The 19,132-nt window shown below is 43.6% G+C and overlaps 1 protein-coding gene across 3 annotated transcripts; it reads right to left on the reverse strand.

The window, feature by feature from the left end:
• Positions 1-8,504: 8,504 nt before the first annotated feature.
• On the reverse strand, positions 8,505-13,843 carry LOC120029803 (membrane-spanning 4-domains subfamily A member 15-like). 3 transcript variants are annotated; one of them, XM_038975076.1, is made up of 7 exons: positions 13,673-13,843; positions 12,037-12,165; positions 11,558-11,668; positions 11,309-11,365; positions 9,328-9,507; positions 9,001-9,114; positions 8,505-8,741 (listed from the first exon to the last, which is right to left on the reverse strand). In XM_038975076.1, the coding sequence occupies exons 2-7, from the start codon at positions 12,163-12,165 to the stop codon at positions 8,703-8,705; spliced, it is 630 nt and encodes a 209-aa protein (XP_038831004.1). In that variant the 5' UTR covers positions 13,673-13,843; the 3' UTR covers positions 8,505-8,702. The 3 variants fall into 3 exon arrangements, with proteins under 3 accessions (XP_038831004.1, XP_038831005.1, XP_038831006.1); XM_038975077.1 differs by lacking the exon at positions 13,673-13,843 and adding an exon at positions 12,994-13,058; XM_038975078.1 differs by lacking the exon at positions 11,558-11,668.
• Positions 13,844-19,132: the final 5,289 nt, after the last annotated feature.

A 19,132-nucleotide genomic window follows, 5' to 3' on the forward strand; every position in this document is an offset into this window, starting at 1 on the left:
AAGTATTCACACCCCTTGACTTTTTCCAAATTGTGTTGTGTTTAGCCTGATTTTAAAATGGATAAAATTGAGATTTTTTTGTCACTGGCCTACACACAAAACCCACTAATGTCAAAGTGGAATGATGTTTTTCAAGTTTATAAAAATTAATTAAACATGAAAAGCTGAAATGTCTTGAGTCAATAAGCATTCAACTATTTTGTTATGGCAAGCCTAAATAAGTTCATGAGTAAACATTTGCTTAACAAGTCACATAATAAGTTACATGGACTCACTTTTTGTGCAATAACATTGTTTAACATGACTTTTGAATGACTACCTCATCTCTGTACCTCACACATACAATTATCTTTAAGGTCAATCAGTTGAGCAGTGAATTTCAAAAACAGATTCAACCACAAAGACCAGGGAGGTTTTCCAATGCCTTGCAAAGAAGGACACCTATTGGTATATGGGTACAAATAAAAAAGCAGATATTGAATATCCCTTTGATAATGGTGAAGTTATTAACCCTTGTGTAGTCTTAACATTCTTTATACTCCCCTTGTCCTAAGGGTAAAAAATGACCCACCTTCACTAAACCCCTAAAATAAAGCAGCTTCATTGAATTTTAAACCCCAAAACTATTTTGAATTAAGAAACAACCTGTCTGTAACGATAGTCTATGTCATCCTCCTCATCGGACGAGGAGAGGCGAGAAGGATCGGACCAATAAGCAGAGTGGTTCGTGCTCATGATGATTTATTAAAACCGAAACTGAACACTGAAATACAAAACAATAAACGAAGTGCAGAAAACCGAAACAGTACCGTGTGGTGAAAACACTAACACGGTAGACAAACACCCACAAAACACACGTGAAACCCAGGCTGCCTAAGTATGATTCTCAATCAGGGACAACGATTGACAGCTGCCTCTGATTGAGAATCATACCAGGCCGAACACAAAATCCCAACATAGAAAATCACACATAGACAACCCACCCAACTCACGCCCTGACCATACTAAATAAATACAAAACAAGGGAAAACAGGTCAGGAACGTGACTGTCATTCATTACAAACTTTGTGAATATCTGGGGTTTCCCTCTTCACAATGCAGAAAGACTGCATTTAATCAGTGGACACCCCTCGTTTTTATTACAACACACCTGTCATAATTGTTTTCTTTACTGGAGGTTTATTATTATTATTGCATAGATTATTATTATTATTATTGCATAGGTACTGCATAGATGTAAACATTTATTTTTTTAGCAAGAGATAGCACTTGTATAGCCTAAAAGTAGCAGAAATGTGCATAAAGTAGTTTTGAATGCATTTTATTGAAGGGAAACAATAATAGTCTTGAACCTTTTTGTCAACACAGTGATATATTCTTATATACTGTACAGTGAGGAATTCAACAACAAAATACTAGTCTTCTCCCATTTTTTTAACCATTGCCCCCACCCACAAGGTGTATACACAACAACAATAAATTAGAATAAAATAAGATAATAGATACAACAAAAAAACGTGAAGAACATAAATCAATCAACTCTAATTAGCACATGTAGGACAGTATGCAAGTGTGTGTGCATGGACTTTGCAGATTTCTCACATGTGCAGCACATAGTATTTGTTTTACAGTCCTTCTTTGGGGGGCAGAATTGGCATCTCCTCCTCTTGCCTGCCCCAGCTGCAGCCTCAGGTGGATCAGGACAAGATTCAGCTCCCTGAACAGCTTTCACAAGTGCTGCAGAGGCTGCGGTGCGGGGGAGGCGCTCCCTTCTTTGAATGTGTGGGATTACAAGTGCCTTTCCTAGCTGCTCCAGGAATACCCTCCTCTTGTTTCGCTGATCAGGCATCCAGGTAGGGTTGATCTTGTTCCTTATCACAAAGGAATTATTTGAGGACACATCAATGATGTTATGGAAGATGACCAGGGGCCAGCGGGCAGTTATCCTCCTGCATCTGTAAGTTCCAATCACCTTGTTCAGGTTGTCCACACCTCCTTTGTTGTGGTTTTAGTCCAGGATGATGGCTGGCTTCCTGTCCTCACGATCACTGATCTCAGCCGTTTTGTGCAGTGTGCTCAGGAGGACCACATTCTTGTTCCTCTTTGGGAGGTGAGAAACTAGAGTGGTGGAGAAGGGGTGAAGGCAAACTTTGATAGGAAGGCCTCTCTCCCCCTTGTTGCAAGGATTGCAGGGGGGAGCTCAGGCTTATTGTGCCAACCATAGTGATCTTCTTCTTCAGGAGCTGCTGGCTGAGTTCATAAAAGGTGAAGAAATTGTTCCACGTGACATTGTGCCCCCTCAGTCCGTCTGTCACATCAAGGAAAACCCGCATTCCCTGGTATTCACCGGGCCTCCAATGGTCGGCTTCCCTGTGTAGACTTGCATCTTCCAAGCGTAGCTGGATTGTACGTCACAGGCCACCCATATCTTGATGCCATACTTTGCTGGCTTGCTGGGCATATACTGCCGGAAAGGACAGCGAACTTTTGACAAAAGGGATTACTATCAGTAATTAGTATCAGTGTCACAGAAAACAATCACATAAATCAATGATATATCAATAAATTATACAATTAACAATGAAAATCACTTACATTACAGATATGAAAATAAAAATGTAACTCTGAATGGAACCAGTAGCTCTTCCACTGTTACTTCAGGCCCAGGGTTGTAGAGGTATGGTTGACACTCCACCCACTGCTCCCAGACCTCTCTTATGGTCGCCAGTTTGTCTCTCACACATCTTGCAGGTCTTGACTCACGGTTATCAAATCGTAGCATTCATGAGAAAGTGTGAAAGACTTTCAGTGGCATCGTGGCATGGAAAATCGCTCTTCCACTCACTGCATCCCAGACACCACATGTAGCCTTGCCTCAGGACCTATACACACGCACTAAGATTAGCAGCCCTATGTAGGCACGCAGGTCAATCTCATCCATCCTTTTCCAGTTGTCTCCATATTTACGGAAATTATCCAAATTTGTGGCTGGTGTGGCTGGTGTGATGAACATGTTGAATGTTGTGGCGATGACCTGGGCATGGGCAACTGCATGTCTTGTGGGCCCTGGGGTCTTCCTTATGACATTTTGTGCTGCCATCCTGCCCTGGTTGTCATATGGTGACAAGGTCCATGTTCATTTGCTGTTCTTTGACAAAAATGTCTCGCTTTCAGCCTGGGGGATTTCTTCTTCATCTGAAGATGATGCATCGTGCTCTGGGTTGTATTCTTCCCCATCTTCTTCTTCAGATACATCCTCCTCTTCTAAATCATTGTTCTCTTGTTCCTCCTGGACATCTGAAAAAATCAGACCTACGGCCTGTTGGGCACTGAAACGTGAACTCATGGCTTCAGCAAAGAGAGAACTGGGGGGGATTGTCATCTGCAACACCTTTATAGCCTCTGACTGCATTCCCCATTAGTAAACAATGCTTTCAAGAAATGTTTATTTTGTCTGAAATGTTGTTTATTTTGTCTATGGGGTCGTGGAAGGGAGATGCTGCACATGCACAAGAAAGTTTTAGTTTTGTCTGAGTTCAATCAGTAGCACACATACTCTTAATTTCTCATTGTGTGTGTGTGTGTGTGTGTCTTTGTGTTTTTTTTGTGGTGTGTAAATTATTTTATAACTGCCGGGTCAAAAATGACCTTAAGACAATCTTTGTACCCTGGAGGTGTACAGCTCTCATGGAAATATGAACAAAGGCGATGTTTCACTTTTCATAATGTTGGGGTCACTCTAGGAAAAGTCATCAAATTTCAAGGTGAAAAAATATAATTTAGGGGGTTTTCTCTGCTGTTTAACATAGTGACCCTAAAGATAACACACCCAGTCACTATAAAGATACAGGCATCCTTCCAACTCAGTTACCGGAGAGGAAGGAAACCTCTCAGGAATTTCACCATGAGGCCAATGGTGATTTTAAAACAGTGTGTTCGTGCGAGTAGAGAAACACCAATGCCATCCTCCTCTCTTTCATGTTGACGGAACGGTCTATGACTCTGTCATGCAGTACATGCTGTTAAGATAGCTCCGACAGAGATGGTCGCCTCGCTTCGCGTTCTTAGGAAACTATGCAGTATTTTTGTTTTTTTATGTATTATATCTTACATTGTTACCCCAGGAAATCTTAAGTCTTATTACATACAGCCGGGAAGAACTATTGGATATAACTTACCAACATTACAACCAGGATTACGACCAGGAATATGACTTTCCCGAAGTGGATCCTCTGTTCAGACCACCACCCAGGACAATGGATCCGATCCCAGTAGGCGACCCAAAACAACGGCGCCGCAGAAGGGGCAGACGGAGCGGTCTTCTGGTCAGGCTCCGTAGACAGGCACATCGCTCACCGCTCCCGAGTATACTACTCGCCAATGTCCAGTCTCTTGACAACAAGGTAGACAACATTCGAGCAAGGATTGCCTTCCAGAGAGACATCAGAGATTGTAACATTCTCTGTTTCACAGAAACATGGCTCACTTGGGATATGTTATCAGAGTCGGTACAGCCACCCGGTTTCTTCACGCATCGTGCCGAAAGAAACAAACATCTCTCTGGTAAGAAGAAGGGCGGGGGTGTATGCCTTATGATTACCAACTTGTGGTGTAATCATAACAACATACAGGAACTCAAGTGCTTTTGCTCACCTGACCTAGAATTCCTTACAATCAAATGTCGACCGCATTATCTACCAAGAGAATTCTCTTCGATTATAATCACAGCCGTGACACCCCCCCCCCCCCCCCCCCCCCCCCTCCCCCAAGCAGACACCTCGACGGCCCTGAAAGAACTTCACTGGACTCTCTGGACTCTATGTAAACTGGAAACCATATATCCTGAGGCTGAATTTATTGTAGCTGAGGATTTTAACAAAGCTAATCTGAAAATAAGGCTCCTGTAGGGTGTGCGTACTGGCGGCAGAGAAGTCAGGCGCAGGAGAGCAAAAACTGATTTACAACGGCTCAGTTTAATAAACAAAAGCATCGTAAACAGAACAATAAATCATTGGGTAAACAAAACCCGTTACACACCAGCATAACGTGCACAAGCACTACAATAAACAATTCCAGACAAGGACATGGGGGGAACAGAGGGTTAAATACACAACATGTAATGATGGAATTGAAACCAGGTGTGTTGAAAGACAAAACAAATGGAAAATGGAAGGTGGATCGGCGATGGCTAGAAGACCGGTGACGTCGACCGCCGAACGCCGCCCGAACAAGGAGAGGGACCGACTTCGGTGGAAATTTTAGCTCCCTAAATTTTATCAGCATATCGAATGCGCGACTCTAGTTGGCAGCATTCTGGATCATTGCTACTCTAACTTCCGCGATGCATACAAAGCCCTCCCCTGTCCTCCTTTCGGCAAATCTGACCACGACTCCATTTTTTTGCTCCCAGCCTATAGACAGAAACTAAAACAGGAAATGCCCGTGCTCAGGTCTGTTCAACGCTGGCCCGACCAATTGGATTCCAAGCTTCAAGATTACTTTGATCACGTGGACTGGGATATGTTCCGGATCGCCTCAGACAACAACATTGATGTATACGCTGACTCAGTGAGCAAGTTTATTAGCAAGTGCATGGGTGATGTTGTACTCACGGTGACTATTAAAACCTTCCCTAACCAGAAACCGTGAATTGATGGCAGCATTTGCGCAAAACTGAAATTACGAACCACTGCTTTTAATCATGGCGAGGCGACTGGAAACATGACCGAATACAAACAATGTAGCTATTCCCTCCAAGGCAATCAAACAAGCTAAGCGTCAGTATAGAGACAAAGTAGAGTCGCAATTCAACGGCTCAAACACGAGACGTATGTGGCAGGGTCTACAGTCAATCACGGATTACAAAAAGAAAACCAGCCTCGTCAGGGACACCGACGTCTTGCTCCCAGACAAATTAAACAACTTCTTTGCTCGCTTTAAGAACAATACAGTGCCACTGACACGGCCAGCTACCAAAACCTGTGGGCTCTCCTTCACCATGGCCAACGTGGGTAAAACATTTAAACGTGTTAAGGATATATTTGGCTGTTCTCGCTTCATAACATGTAGAAGTTGTCCCTTTTCAGGCTTAGAAAAAGTGATTGCTAAATGCTAACTCCCGTTCGAATAAACTGGTGGTTAGCATAGCTAGCATACAGAAATCAGTGGTGGTAGTCTAATCGTTTTTAACGGTAATGCAGTTGATTGGTAAAGATGACATGAACATGTGTTGGGGTTGACATCCATACAAGCATTATACGCTGATTTTTATGACGTGCTTCCATGGGGCAGAAATCAGGGTGTTGTTGTGATTCTGGGTGGCCAGATTGCTAGCAAGAAAGACAAGAAATTGCCATGTGGGGAATCGTAAGTGGCTTGTTTCAGCATGTTTAATCTTGTTATTGATAGCGTATTGTTCTGTGGTGTTTAAACTGATTTCATGTCAATGCTAATATGGCTAAACATTGTTAGCTAGCTAACCAACAACTGTGACAATGATTTGAGAGACAGCAAGTGCTCATTGTGCAAATGTATTTATGTTTTCAATAAACATTGGAGAGTAAGATATAGCTTACATTTTGTCAACAATCTAAGCCAACCCCGTCTGTTTTGCCCCATAGCTGCTCATGCGTCTGTGTTTTTGCTAAACAACCAACCCCTCTATAATGATCAGGTTCATTTTCTATTGCACTACATGGATGTTGTTTTATTTTGAAAGTGAAGTATATTTTGAAGTTTGCTTTTTGTATATTTTCTTATACTGTTACATAGGCCCTAATTGAGCAATTTACAGTACCAGTCAAAAGTCTGGAAACACCAACTCATTCCATTTTTAAAAATATTTGCTTTAAAACTATTTTCGACATTGTAGAATAATAGTGGAGACATCAAAACAGACAGTGTTTGCCTTGATGACAGCTTTGCACCCTCTTGACATTCTCTCAACCAGCTTCATGAGGTAGTCACCTGGAATGCATTTCAATTAGCAGGTGTGCCTTGTTAAAAGTTAATTTGTGGAATTTCTTTCCTTCTTAATGCGTATGAGCCAATCAGTTGTGTTGTGACAAGGTAGGGGTGGTATACAGAAGATAGCCCTATTTGGTAAAATCCCAAGTCCATATTATGGCAAGAACAGCTCAAAAGCAAAGAGAAACGACAGTCCATCATTACTTTAAGACATGAAGGTCAGTCAATAAGGAAAATTTAAAGAACTTTGAAAGTTTCTTCAAGTGCAGTCGCAAAAACCATCAAGCGCTATGATGAAACTGGCTCTCATGAGGACCGCCACAGGAAAGGAAGACCCAGAGTTACCTCTGCTGCAGAGGATAAGTTCATTAAAGTTACCAGCTTAAGAAATTGCAGCCCAAATAAATGCTTCACAGAGTTCACGTAACAGACACATCTCAACATCAACTGTTCAGAGGAGACTGTGTGAATCGGGCCTTCATGGTTAAATTGCTGCAAAGAAACCACTACTAAAGGACACCAATAATAAGAAGAGACTTGCTTGGGCCAAGAAACACAAGCAATGGACATTAGAGAGGTGGAAATCTGTCCTTTGGTCTGATGAGTCCAAATGTAAGATTTTTGGTTCCAACCGCCGTGTCTTTGTGAGATGCGGTGTGGGTGAATGGATGATCTCTGCATGTGTGGTTCCCACCGTGAAGCATGGAGGTGTGATGGTGTCGGGGTGCTTTGCTGGTGACACTGACAGTGATTTATTTAGAATTCAAGGCACACTTAACCAGCATGGCTACCACAGCATTCTGCAGCGATACACCATCCCATCTGGTTTGCACTTAGTGGGACTATCATTTGTTTTCAACTGGGTTTTGTACACCTTTATTTAACTAGGCAAGTTAGTTAAGAACAAATTCTTATTTACAATGATGACCTACCCCGGCCAAACCCTAACCCGGACGACGGTGGACCAATTGTGTGCCGCCCTATGGGACTCAAGTGTGCCTTGATACAGCCTGGAATCGAACCAGGGTCTATAGTGATGCCTCTAGCACTGAGATGCAGTGCCTTAAACCGCTGCGCCACTCGGGAGCCCAACACACCTCCAGGCTGTGTAAGGGCTATTTGACCAAGAAGGAGAGTAATGGAGTGCTGCATCAGATGACCTGGCCTCTACAATCACCCAATTTCAACCCAATTGAGATGGTTTGGGATGAGTTGGACCACAGAGTGAAGGAAAAGCAGCCAACAAGTGCTCAGCATATGCTCAGCATATGAACACCTTCAAGACTGTTGGAAAAGCATTCCAGGTGAAGCTGGTTGAGATAATGCCAAGAGTGTGCAAAGCTGTCATGAAGTCAAAGGGTGGCTACTTTGAAGAATCTAAAATCTAAAATATTTTGATTTCTTTAACACTATTTTGGTTACTACCTAATTCCATATGTGTTATTTCATAGTTTTGATGTTTTCACTATTATTCTGCAATGTAGAAAGTAGTAAAAATAAAGAAAAACCGTTGAATGAGTAGGTGTGTCAACTTTTGACTGGTGGTGTATGTTATATTTATTACAAAGTACAAGTGTATAGAAAGACGAGTGTATACAAAGACAATTCCATATATGTGGATTTAAAGAAATGTTCTACATATTTGTGAATACATTTATTTCATATCAATGGGCAAGTCCAAATGTTTTATCTATCCATCACGGCAGAGACAGTCAGAAAAGCCTTGTTTTCTTTCTTCAGTCTGGTGATGGTAGATCTTGCATTACCACAATTGCCTGTAAAGAAGGAAGAACAGAGTTTATCTTAGGCATTTCTGCATGAGATAGACACACAAACAAGGCATTATATACACTGTACTGTATATAAACATACACTGTAATAACATTAGTTGCAGATAAGATTATGTCTGGTTCTGTAGGGCACTTATAAACCAAAATGTATTTGATTAATTGTACTGGCATACTGACCACAGTCTACAAGCCTCAGGTCACAATACATATAGCTACGTTTTTAAAGTTTGTCACAGTACTTTACCTGTGTCTTGCTGGAACGCAGGGCAACCCTGGCAAATGATGTCATCACAATTAGGAGCACCATGCCTACTAAGCTCTGGTACATAAATACAGCCTCAAGGCTGATCAACTGGTACTGTGATGATGAGAGAGAGCAGAGAATGAAAGGTATCTTTATTTAGACAGAATGAGAAAGGTTACAGACGTTTTAAAGATGTGTTATAAGATGTTTATCCTTTATTACATTTTAAAAGAGATTGTGAGGAAGCAAATTCCTAAGCTCTAATAATAATTGATCCAGATAACAGTGATCCGGAATCACAACAACAACAACAGCAACAAAACATACCATATGTTGTTTACGCCAGGGGACTACAACTCTGCCAGATTCTGTGGCGTTGTAGTCATAGTGGTAATGATCATAGTAGTCATGTGATTGCCGAATGTGCAGGATGCCTTTAAGGAATTCAAAGAAAGCCACTGTGACCCCCAACATAGAGATGATACTAAGGGCCAGGCTTGCTGTCACCTACAGGGTGAGAACAAATAAAGTGGTGAAAGAACTGCAACCACTTTGTGACAACGCTTCTTTCAAGGCACTTTAACATGAGGTGAGCCGAAAATTTAAAAGTAATTTATTTGCTTGACATTTCCAGACTGAAGTACAGAGTGACAATCACATTGTGATGAACTGTTGTCAGGGTCTGGGAACAGTCCTAAAGAATAACCATCTTGAAAATTGCCACTATTTACCTTTTGCACAGTGGTTTTTACTATGACTAATAAGAAAAACAGAATGGGATGAGGAACTGTGGTCTGACATTCATTTACGCTTTTTTTTTGGTAAAAGTTACTAAATTCAAAAGGCACTCGCACATCTGAGCAATCTTTTTTGCAGGTGCATGGTAACAGTTGAACAAGACGAAGGAAAAAGGAAACCGCACACTGCTCTTGATAGTATCACGGATCTTTAATAAGCTTACGTATCGGCCTCACGGCCTTCGGCAAAGCTTTTGTGAGTTTACATTTTTTTTGCACCCTTATGTAGACCTAGCCCCACCCACATCCGTTCCACGCATCGAAAGGGGTTGGAGGCGAAGGAAAAACAAATAAGTGCTACCAAATATCGTACAAAAAACAGAGTAATCTTAAATAGGAGCATAATTCATGTTCAAATTCACAACATAACATACGTAGGCATTTCATCATTAAGTCCTTTAGGAAATAATGTCTGGAGGATGATTTGAACATGAATTATGCCCCTATTTAAGATTACTCTGTTGTTTTTTGTACGATGTACCCAATGATTAATGAAAACTTGCTCGGTAGGTCTATGTCCTCATTGTGGTTTTACAGACGTGTTTAATATTTCTTATTACACACTTTATTTGAATATTTATGAAATGCATATTGTTATATTTGGTAGCACTTATTCGTTTTTCCTTCGCCTCCAACCCCTTTCGATGCGTGGAACGGATGTGGGTGGGGCTAGGTCTACATAAGGGTGCTAATTTTAAAAAAACTCACAAAAGCTCTGACGAAGGCCGTGAGGCCGATACGTAAAGCTTATTAAAGATCAGTGATACTGTCAAGAGCAGTGTGAGGTTTCCTTTTTCCTTAATCTGATAAAAGTTACTAAAAAGAGATCTCTCTGTGGAATGCACACATGAATGCTTACTATACACTTGAGTGTACAAAACATTACAAACACCTGCTCTTTCCATGACATAGGTGACTAGCTGAATCCAGGTGAAAGCGATTATCCGTTATTGATGTCACCTGTTAAATCCACTTCAATCAGTGTAGATGAAGGGGAGGAGAGAGGTTCAAGAAATATTTTTAATCCTTGAGACAATTGAGACATGGATTGTGTATGTGTGCCATTCAGAGGGTGAATGGGTAAGACAAATTATTTAAGTGCCTTTGAACGGGGTATGGTTGTAGGTATCGGACAAACCAGTTTGAGTGTGTCAAGAACTGCAAAGCTGCTGGTTTTTTTAACGCTCAACAGTTTCCCGTGTGTATCAAGAATGGTCAACCAACCAAAGGACATCCAGCAAACTTGACACAACTGTTAGAAGCACTGGATTCAACATGGGCCAGCATCCCTGTGGAACGCTTTCAACACCTTGTAGAGTCCATGCTCTGGTGAAATGAGGCTGTTCTGAGGGCAAAAGGGAGTGCAACTCAATATTAGGAAGGTGTTCCTAATGTTTTCTACGTTATATTTTTTATATAATGAAAATCGTTTGCCATAGTTATGAACAGTAATGTGCCATGACTAATCGTTCATAATGCCTTTGCGCAGAATTCCAATTCATGGGACTCACCAGTTGTTTTGAAGGATTCTTCTCTGTGAGCACATATAACAACCCAGAGATGATGAACTGTCACAAAGCAGAGGGAGGGGGTTTATAAGTTCAACAACATGCCCAAACTGTCATGGGAGAAGGTCTGAAAGATATCATTGAATGGAAGATTAAGAAATAAGGGTTTTTAGGACTGAAAGGTATGTCATGTTAAGACATTTGGATTGTCAGTATCATAGATTTATATAGACACACGCAAGAAAGGCGTACCAGGATTCCTAGCCAAAAAGGGGTGAAAGTCTCAGCAGAGGACATCAGTGTATCCTGCCTCATGGGAATCCCCAAGATGAAGAGTGATGATCCCATGAACATCATTACAATCTAACCAACCAGGAACATAGAATAAATAGCAGCATTACAGTCTAACCAACCAGGAACATAGAATAAATAGCAGCATTACAATCTAACCAACCAGGGACATAGAATAAAGACACCGAAATAATCATATGTTTACACAAAAATGAAGAGGTATCTGGTAAAATAATGTTTTCATTATGATTACTGTCGTGACATATGTTACCTATAACCATGCTATTACCACTTTATTTTTTGCTGTAATCTAAAGTGCTAACACTAAATTATTGAATGATAAATACAAACATTTTACACAAAATAAAATGTTCACAGCAGTGACTCCTTGGAGTATTTGGCAACAATGAATACATCAGTTGTTTGTTTTCCAGTCTCACCCCAGTACTCTTTGGCTCGCCTCTGATGAAACGGTGCAGTGGTTTACTTCCTCCCACCATAGTGGTATGTGGCCCTCTTTCTCCCCCTGCTGGACTGATGTCGGACGCCATGCTCATCGACATGATCATCTGTTGAAAGATAGTGACCAAACTGTAGGCATAACAACATTGATAATACCATGACAGAGAACCAGAAGAGGGCCTTAAAAAGACAGCAAGATCAGCTGTGATGAAAATAAATGAACATAAACCTGTTTGGTTTTAATTACTCTATAAACTATGTGGGAACAGTGTTAGAACAGTTGCAAAGCAAACCTAAAGCAACCAGAATTGAAAATGCTTTTGTAAAGGCCCAGGCCCCAATCATAGGGGTGTAGATCTGGGTGAAAGTTCAAAATGACATGATATTCATAACACAAAAAGATCTTAGCAACAAATGAACCATCTGAAAACAACGCCAGAACTCATCTTGCCTACATGTGACAACCATCATAAGTCATAAACTGATACGCTGATTGTAAGGTGTAGCCAGCCAGATGCTATATGCCTCATCAAAACAAGATAGCCTAAGCTTTTAGTGTTTTGAAAACATATATAATAAGGTTGAGATTGAATACTAGGTCTGAACCTATAACTCAAAACGAACTAATGTCAGATAATATAATGTATTTTATTCGTCTGAAGAGAACTGCAATATTCATCAAACAGTTCAACATCAACAAAAAAACATCACTGAAATTGCACAGAGAACCATAGAACCTATGACATAGATAATATGATCACTTTTAAATGAAATTTGATTACTGTCTGTGACATATGTAAACATTCTAATCTAAGTTTTGTTAATAAGAGAACCTAACCTGTTTGTTACAAATTCACAAATAATTGAACTGTAGCATATTTAACAGATAGATACTGTGCATGTATAGCATAGAAAGTAGTGAAATAGTTACAGACCTGGCTTGCCTGAAACAAAACTGCGTAGATTAACTAATATTACACAACTGGAGAGAGATATTTACATGAGGGAGACGGGTGGGTGTGGGGATGGTTGGGCGGGCGGGAGTATGATAGGGCCACAGAAACGTGCTTACAATGGAATCTGTCCCTAAACATTTAAAGAAAATGAACACTTTTGAGCGAGGTAGAAAGAAAAGACAGAGCAGAGTAGGACGTTGCCATCGTGCACTACAGGTTTATTTTGTTTATTCATGTTGAATGACCGAACAGTTGAATTTTGAAAAAAAGACATCGCTGGTTTTGTTCTGCGACCCCAGCTGCTTTCCAACATGAGAGATGAAGAGAGAGCATGGAGAAGAGTACTGGGGGATGGGACATGCGTTAGGGGCTTAACAGAAAGCAGAGGGAGTGGGAGGGAGAGAGAAAAAAAGTTTTACACAATGTCTACTTTCATTTGGCTGTGGGTGAGATTGCTAAAGTGTTTCGTAAGGAAAAGGGAGAAGAATGAGATGAGATGGATCATAAAGGGTATAAAGGAATGGTTTGAAGCAATATCTGGGTGTAACATCCTACACATTCAGGATTCAGAAAATATTCCATGCAGAGATGCTTTCTGAGCTAGTGAATAAGGGAAGAAATTGAGACATAAAAGGATCAAGATAAAATTGTAGCTTACCAAACTGTTGAGTTGATCAGTTGACTAAATCAAGAGGTAATCGTTCTGAACTTTCCAACAAACGTTAACTTTTGGGTTTTCCTGATCACTGAACCCAACTTATATGTTTCTGGGCGTCGAAAACAAGCCTTTTTAGCAATGTATAACATTCCCCAAATTTTATGAGACCATTCCCCCCCCCCGCCCACTTCCAGTCCCCCCCTCACTTCCAGCCCCCCCCCTCCCCCATCTTCCCCAACACAGCTGTGGAGGAAATCATTCTCTTCGCCCAACCTAGCCTAAACTCCCTCCCTCCCTCGCTCTCTCTCTCCACACGCATGCACATGAACACACGCAGTAAGAGCTGACTCAAATGTTTGTTTACTCTGTGCCTGTGTAGGTTTATTGATTATGGAATAAACAGAAATATCAGGTAACCATGCAACCACCAACCGACATATCCAATTAAATTATATTAATTTGCCAATCTATGGCATTTAAAACAGTTGAGTATATGAGTTATGGCCAATAGGGCAAATGATGACCAATACTGCCTACAAACCTAAGGATAGGCTTGGTCTAGTAAACCTTTTGTAACGTTATTTCTTCACACTGAACAGGAACATAATACACTTGACCTTTTATTTGGGGTTATTCACATGGTGATTCACATGCAGTGTCACCTTCGGGTTGGGTTGTCTCGGTGGTTATGTAATAGCGTGTCATTTCAAAGTTCAAGTTGAATAGATGGCTGTGATTTACAGTAATAGTATAATTTAGAAATGGTGTATCAGCCGTGGAGCATGACAGGAATAATAATGCTCTTTCTAATTCTGCTGAGTGGACAACAGGGACATTTAGGCTTCTATGCCAAAGTGACTAATGATCTGTGATACTGTATAAAGGTCATGAAGTGCGTCACTGTATACTGAGCAAAAATTTTGTCAAGGGGGGATATTTTTTTCCCAAATTAATTTTCACTTCCTTATGAATCCAAAGTCCTGCCTACATTCGTACATTCGGAGGGAAAAAATTGAAGAATTGATTAATGATTAGATTGATTAGACACATGAACAAGGAAATAAACTCTCTGAACACTGTCTTAAACCGTTGGAGTTACTAAGGTCCTCATCCATTTCAGATTTATGGATCTTATTTTTTGTAGACATACTGTAGTACAAATGGAGGGTCTTTGTATACTGAGGGAGTTTTTGAACACATTCATCATTTGTAATCCAAAAGCATTTTTAAAGTGATCCTCAAAGCAAAATCCCATCTCAAGGTGTTTAAGTTTGAGTGTGGTGGGTATTTATCTATGAGGTCCTTCATCATACTATGACCTTGCATTGAATTACCTGCTAATTTATGTTCTGTAATGATAGAACCAGAATATCAAGTAAATTCTGAAAGCATTGTTGCTATGTAACTCATCTTGGTGACGAAATTGCCCCACTGAAGACATGTAAATGTTTAAGGTGGTTAAGTTTGTACATACAGAATAAAAAGTACGTAAACTGTCATAAAAGTAAGCAAAAAGATACCTCAAAATGTTAACTTTCTAGTTTCATTCATTTCTGTGAGAGACAATAAAGATGTTAAAGTGATACGTTGTAAGAGATGCATGACTGGCTGCAGGGAGGTCAGGCGCAGGAGAACAGAACTGGGTAATAACTGGAGCAGTTTAATAAGCAAAACTAACGGCACCCAGAACAACACGGTCTAACACGTCCTCCACCGGAACCCAGCATCTCTCCTCCGGACCGTACCCATCCCACTCCACGAGGTCCTGAAGGCCCCTCGCCCAACGCCTCGAATCCAGAATGGAGCGAACAGCGTACGCCGGGGCCCCCTCGATGTCCAGAGGTGGCGGAGGAACCTCCTGCACCTCTGATTCCTGGAGCGGACCAGCCACCACCAGCCTGAGGAGATACACATGGAACGAGGGGTTAATACGGTAATCGTCTGCTCAATGTCCGCGTCCAGCTCCCACACTACCGGCGCCACCAGGCCAGAGGCCGGGAGTATGGGGGTGGGATCCATGGGCCACTCCTCTGTGTCATACAGCCGGGACAGTGCGTCTGCCTTCCCATTCTAGGAACCTGGTCTGTAAGAAAGGGTGAAAACAAAACGGGTGAAAAACATGGCCCACCATGCCTGGCGAGGGTTCAGTCTCCTCGCCGCCCGGATGTACTCCAGATTGCGGTGGTCAGTCCAGATGAGAAAAGAGTGTTTAGCCCCCTCAAGCCAATGTCTCAACGCCTTCAAAGCCTTGACGACAGCCAACAGCTCCCGGTCCCCCACGTCATAGTTTCGCTCCACCGGGCTGAGCTTCCTCAAGAAGAAGGCACAGGGGCGGAGCTTCAGTGGCGTACCCGAGAGCACGGCTCCTATCCCAGCCTCGGACGTGTCCACCTCCACTGTGACTGCCAAAGAGGGATGCGGATGTGCCAGCACGGGAGCCGAGGTAAACAGAGCCCTTAGGTGACCAAAAGCCCTGTCCGCCTCAGCCGACCACAGCAAACGCACCGGGCCCTAATTCAGCAGTGAGGTAATGGGAGCCGCTACCTGACCAAAACCCCGGCAAACCCTAGAAAACGCTCCACCTCCTTTACCGTGGTGGGAGTCGGCCAATTACACACGGCTGAAATGCGGTCACTCTCCATCTCCACCCGAGGTGAAAATGCGGTACCATAGGAAGGAGACGGACTGCTGGAAGAACAGGCATTTCTCAGCCTTGAGTACAGGTCATGCTTCAACAGTCGACCAAGCACCCTGCGCACCAGGGACACATGCTCGGCGCATGCAGCGGAGTATATCAGAATGTCATCAATATACACCACTACAACCTGCTTATGCAAGTCCCTGAAAATCTCGTCTACAAAGGCTTGGAAGACTGATGGAGCATTCATCAACTCGTACGGCATGCCGAGGTACTCATAATGCCCTAATGTAGTACTGAATGCCGTCTTCCACTCGTCTCCCTCCCGGATACGCACCAGGTTGTAAGCGCTCCTGAGATCTAGTTTGGTGAAGAATCAAGCCCGTGCATTGACTCTTTCGCTGTGGCTATGAGAGGTAGCGGGTAACTGTACTTCACAGTGATCTGGTTTAGGGCTCGATAGTCAATATACGGGCGCAGACCTCCCTCCTTCTTCTTCACAAAAAAGAAAACTCGAGGAGGCGGGTAAAGTGGAGGACAGAATGTACCCCTGACGCAGGGATTCGGAGACATATGTTTCCATATCCGCCGTCTCCGCCTGTGACAGGGGATACACGTGACTCCTGGGAAGTGCAGCGTTTACCAGGAAATTTATCGCACAATCCCCCCGACGGTGGGGTGTTAATTGAGTCGTCTTCTTTTTGGAGAAGGCAAGAGCCAAGTCGGAATATTCGGGGGGAATGCGCACGGTGGAGACCTGGTCTGGACTTTCCACCGTAGTATCAACAATGGAAACCCCTAAACACCTCCCAGAGCACTCTCGCGACCACCCCATGAGAGCCCTCCGTTGCCATGAAACAGTGGGGTCATGACAAGCTAACCAGGGTAGGCCTAGCACCCCGGGAAATGCAGGAGAGTCAATGAGGAAGAGACTGATTCTCTCCTTGTGACCCCCCTGCGTCACCATGCCCAGAGGGGCGGTGGCCTCCCTAATCAACACTGACCCTAATGGTCGACTGTCTAAGGCGTGAACTGGGAAGGGCATAGCCACTGGAACAATGGGGATCCCTAAACTATGGGAGAATGATCTGTCTATAAAATTCCCAGCCGTGCCTGAATCGACGAGCGCCTTATGCTGGGAATGCAGGGAAAACTCAGGAAAAGTAGCATACAAAAACATGTGTGCAACAGAGGGCTCTGGGTGAGAATGGTGCTCACCTGGGGTGACGCCAGAGTGCCCTGCCTGCTGCCTCGACCCCCAGAGGAACCAACCCGGCACCGACCGGCAGTGTGACCTCTGCGGCCACAGATGGCGCACGAGACGGAACCTCCTCCAGTCTCCCTGAGCGAAGCACCTCCCAGCTCCATGGGCATCGGAGCGGTGCTGCTGGGGGATGGAACCGACAGACACCGCTCTGGACGTCCGTGGGTAGCAAGCAGGTTATCCAGCCGAATGGACAGGTCCACCAGCTGGTCAAAGGTGAGGTTCGTGTCCCTGCAGGCCAACTCCCGACGGACGTCCTCGCGCAAACTGCAGCGATAGTGGTTGATCAAGGCCCTGTCGTTCCATCCCGCGCCGGCGGCCAGGGTCCGAAAGTCCGTCGCGAACTCCTGGGCGCTCCTCGTCCCCTGCCTAAGATGGAAGAGACGTTCACCCGCCGCTCTACCCTCGGGCGGGTGGTCAAAGACTGCCCGGAAGCTGCGGGTGGTCCAGCGCCACATCTCCTTCTCCCCACATGGCGTTGGCCCACTCCAGGGCTTTCCCCGAGAGGCACGAGACGAAGGCGGACACCCTCCCACGGCCCGAAGGAGCCGGGTGGACGGTTGCCAGGAAGAGATTCAGCTGCAACAGGAAACCCTGGCAGCGTGCAGCCGTCCCATCGTACTCCAGGGGAAGGGCAAGACGAATCCCACTGGGACCGGGTGTAGGGGGGGCGAGTAGTGGTGACCCCGGTTGTGCTGGTGGAGGCGCTGGAGGAACTCCCTGTCTCTCACAGTGGTCCATGGTTTGGACGACGCGGTCCATGGCGGCGCCGAGATGGTGGAGCATCGCGGCGTGCTCCCTGGACGCGCTCCTCAACCCCTATACCAGGGGCACCTGCTCCTGCTGACTCCATATTCAGGTGTAGAATTCTGAAAGAGATGCATGACTGGCTGCAAGGAAGTCAGGCGCAGGAGAGCAGAACTGGGTAATAAGCGGAGCAGTTCAATATGCAAAACCAACGGCACCCAGAACAACAAAATATGGGTACAAAATAACCCGTTGCGAACCAGCCAGAAGTGCACAAACACTTTACAACAAACAATTCCACACACAGACATGGGGGGAACAGAGGGTTATATACACAAGAAGTAATGAGGGAATGTAAACCAGGTGTGTGGGAAAACAAGACAAAACAAATGTAAAATGAAAGGTGGATCGGCAATGGCTAGAAGACCGGTGACGTCGACCGCCGAACGCCACCCGAACAAGGAGAGGAACCGACTTCGGCGGAAGTCGTGACATGCGTATTGTGGATGATCCTTGTACCTCTTTATGGGTGAACGAACAGTAAAAGAGGGAGGGCCTGAGGCATCTCAAATTGTGTTAGCTGATTAAATTAAACCTTTATGGCTCATGGCATCAATATGTGTCTTAAAATAAAGAAAAAAATATTATTTTGAAAGATTAGCCGTCAAATAATTTGCATAAGGTGAGGGACCAGGAAAAGTGGTCACAATGGGGACAAAGTCGACGGATAAGAGACACATTTTAATACCATGTGTAGACATATTTCTCCGAATGTGTACAAGATCAGGACAAAGGATGCATGTTAGCGCCA

The sequence above is a fragment of the Salvelinus namaycush genome, chromosome 35 (assembly GCF_016432855.1).
Source record: "Salvelinus namaycush isolate Seneca chromosome 35, SaNama_1.0, whole genome shotgun sequence".
NCBI classification, from domain to species: domain Eukaryota; kingdom Metazoa; phylum Chordata; class Actinopteri; order Salmoniformes; family Salmonidae; genus Salvelinus; species Salvelinus namaycush.

Bases quoted from the DNA above. Each gene is read 5' to 3' on its own strand.
- LOC120029803 (XM_038975076.1), bottom strand. From the start codon at position 12,165: ATGATCATGTCGATGAGCATGGCGTCCGACATCAGTCCAGCAGGGGGA. The intron at 11,669-12,036 runs GTGAGACTGGAA...CTGGTTGGTTAG, and splicing joins GCGAGCCAAAGAGTACTGGG to ATTGTAATGATGTTCATGGG. The intron at 11,366-11,557 runs GTACGCCTTTCT...GCTTTGTGACAG, and splicing joins CTTTTTGGCTAGGAATCCTG to TTCATCATCTCTGGGTTGTT.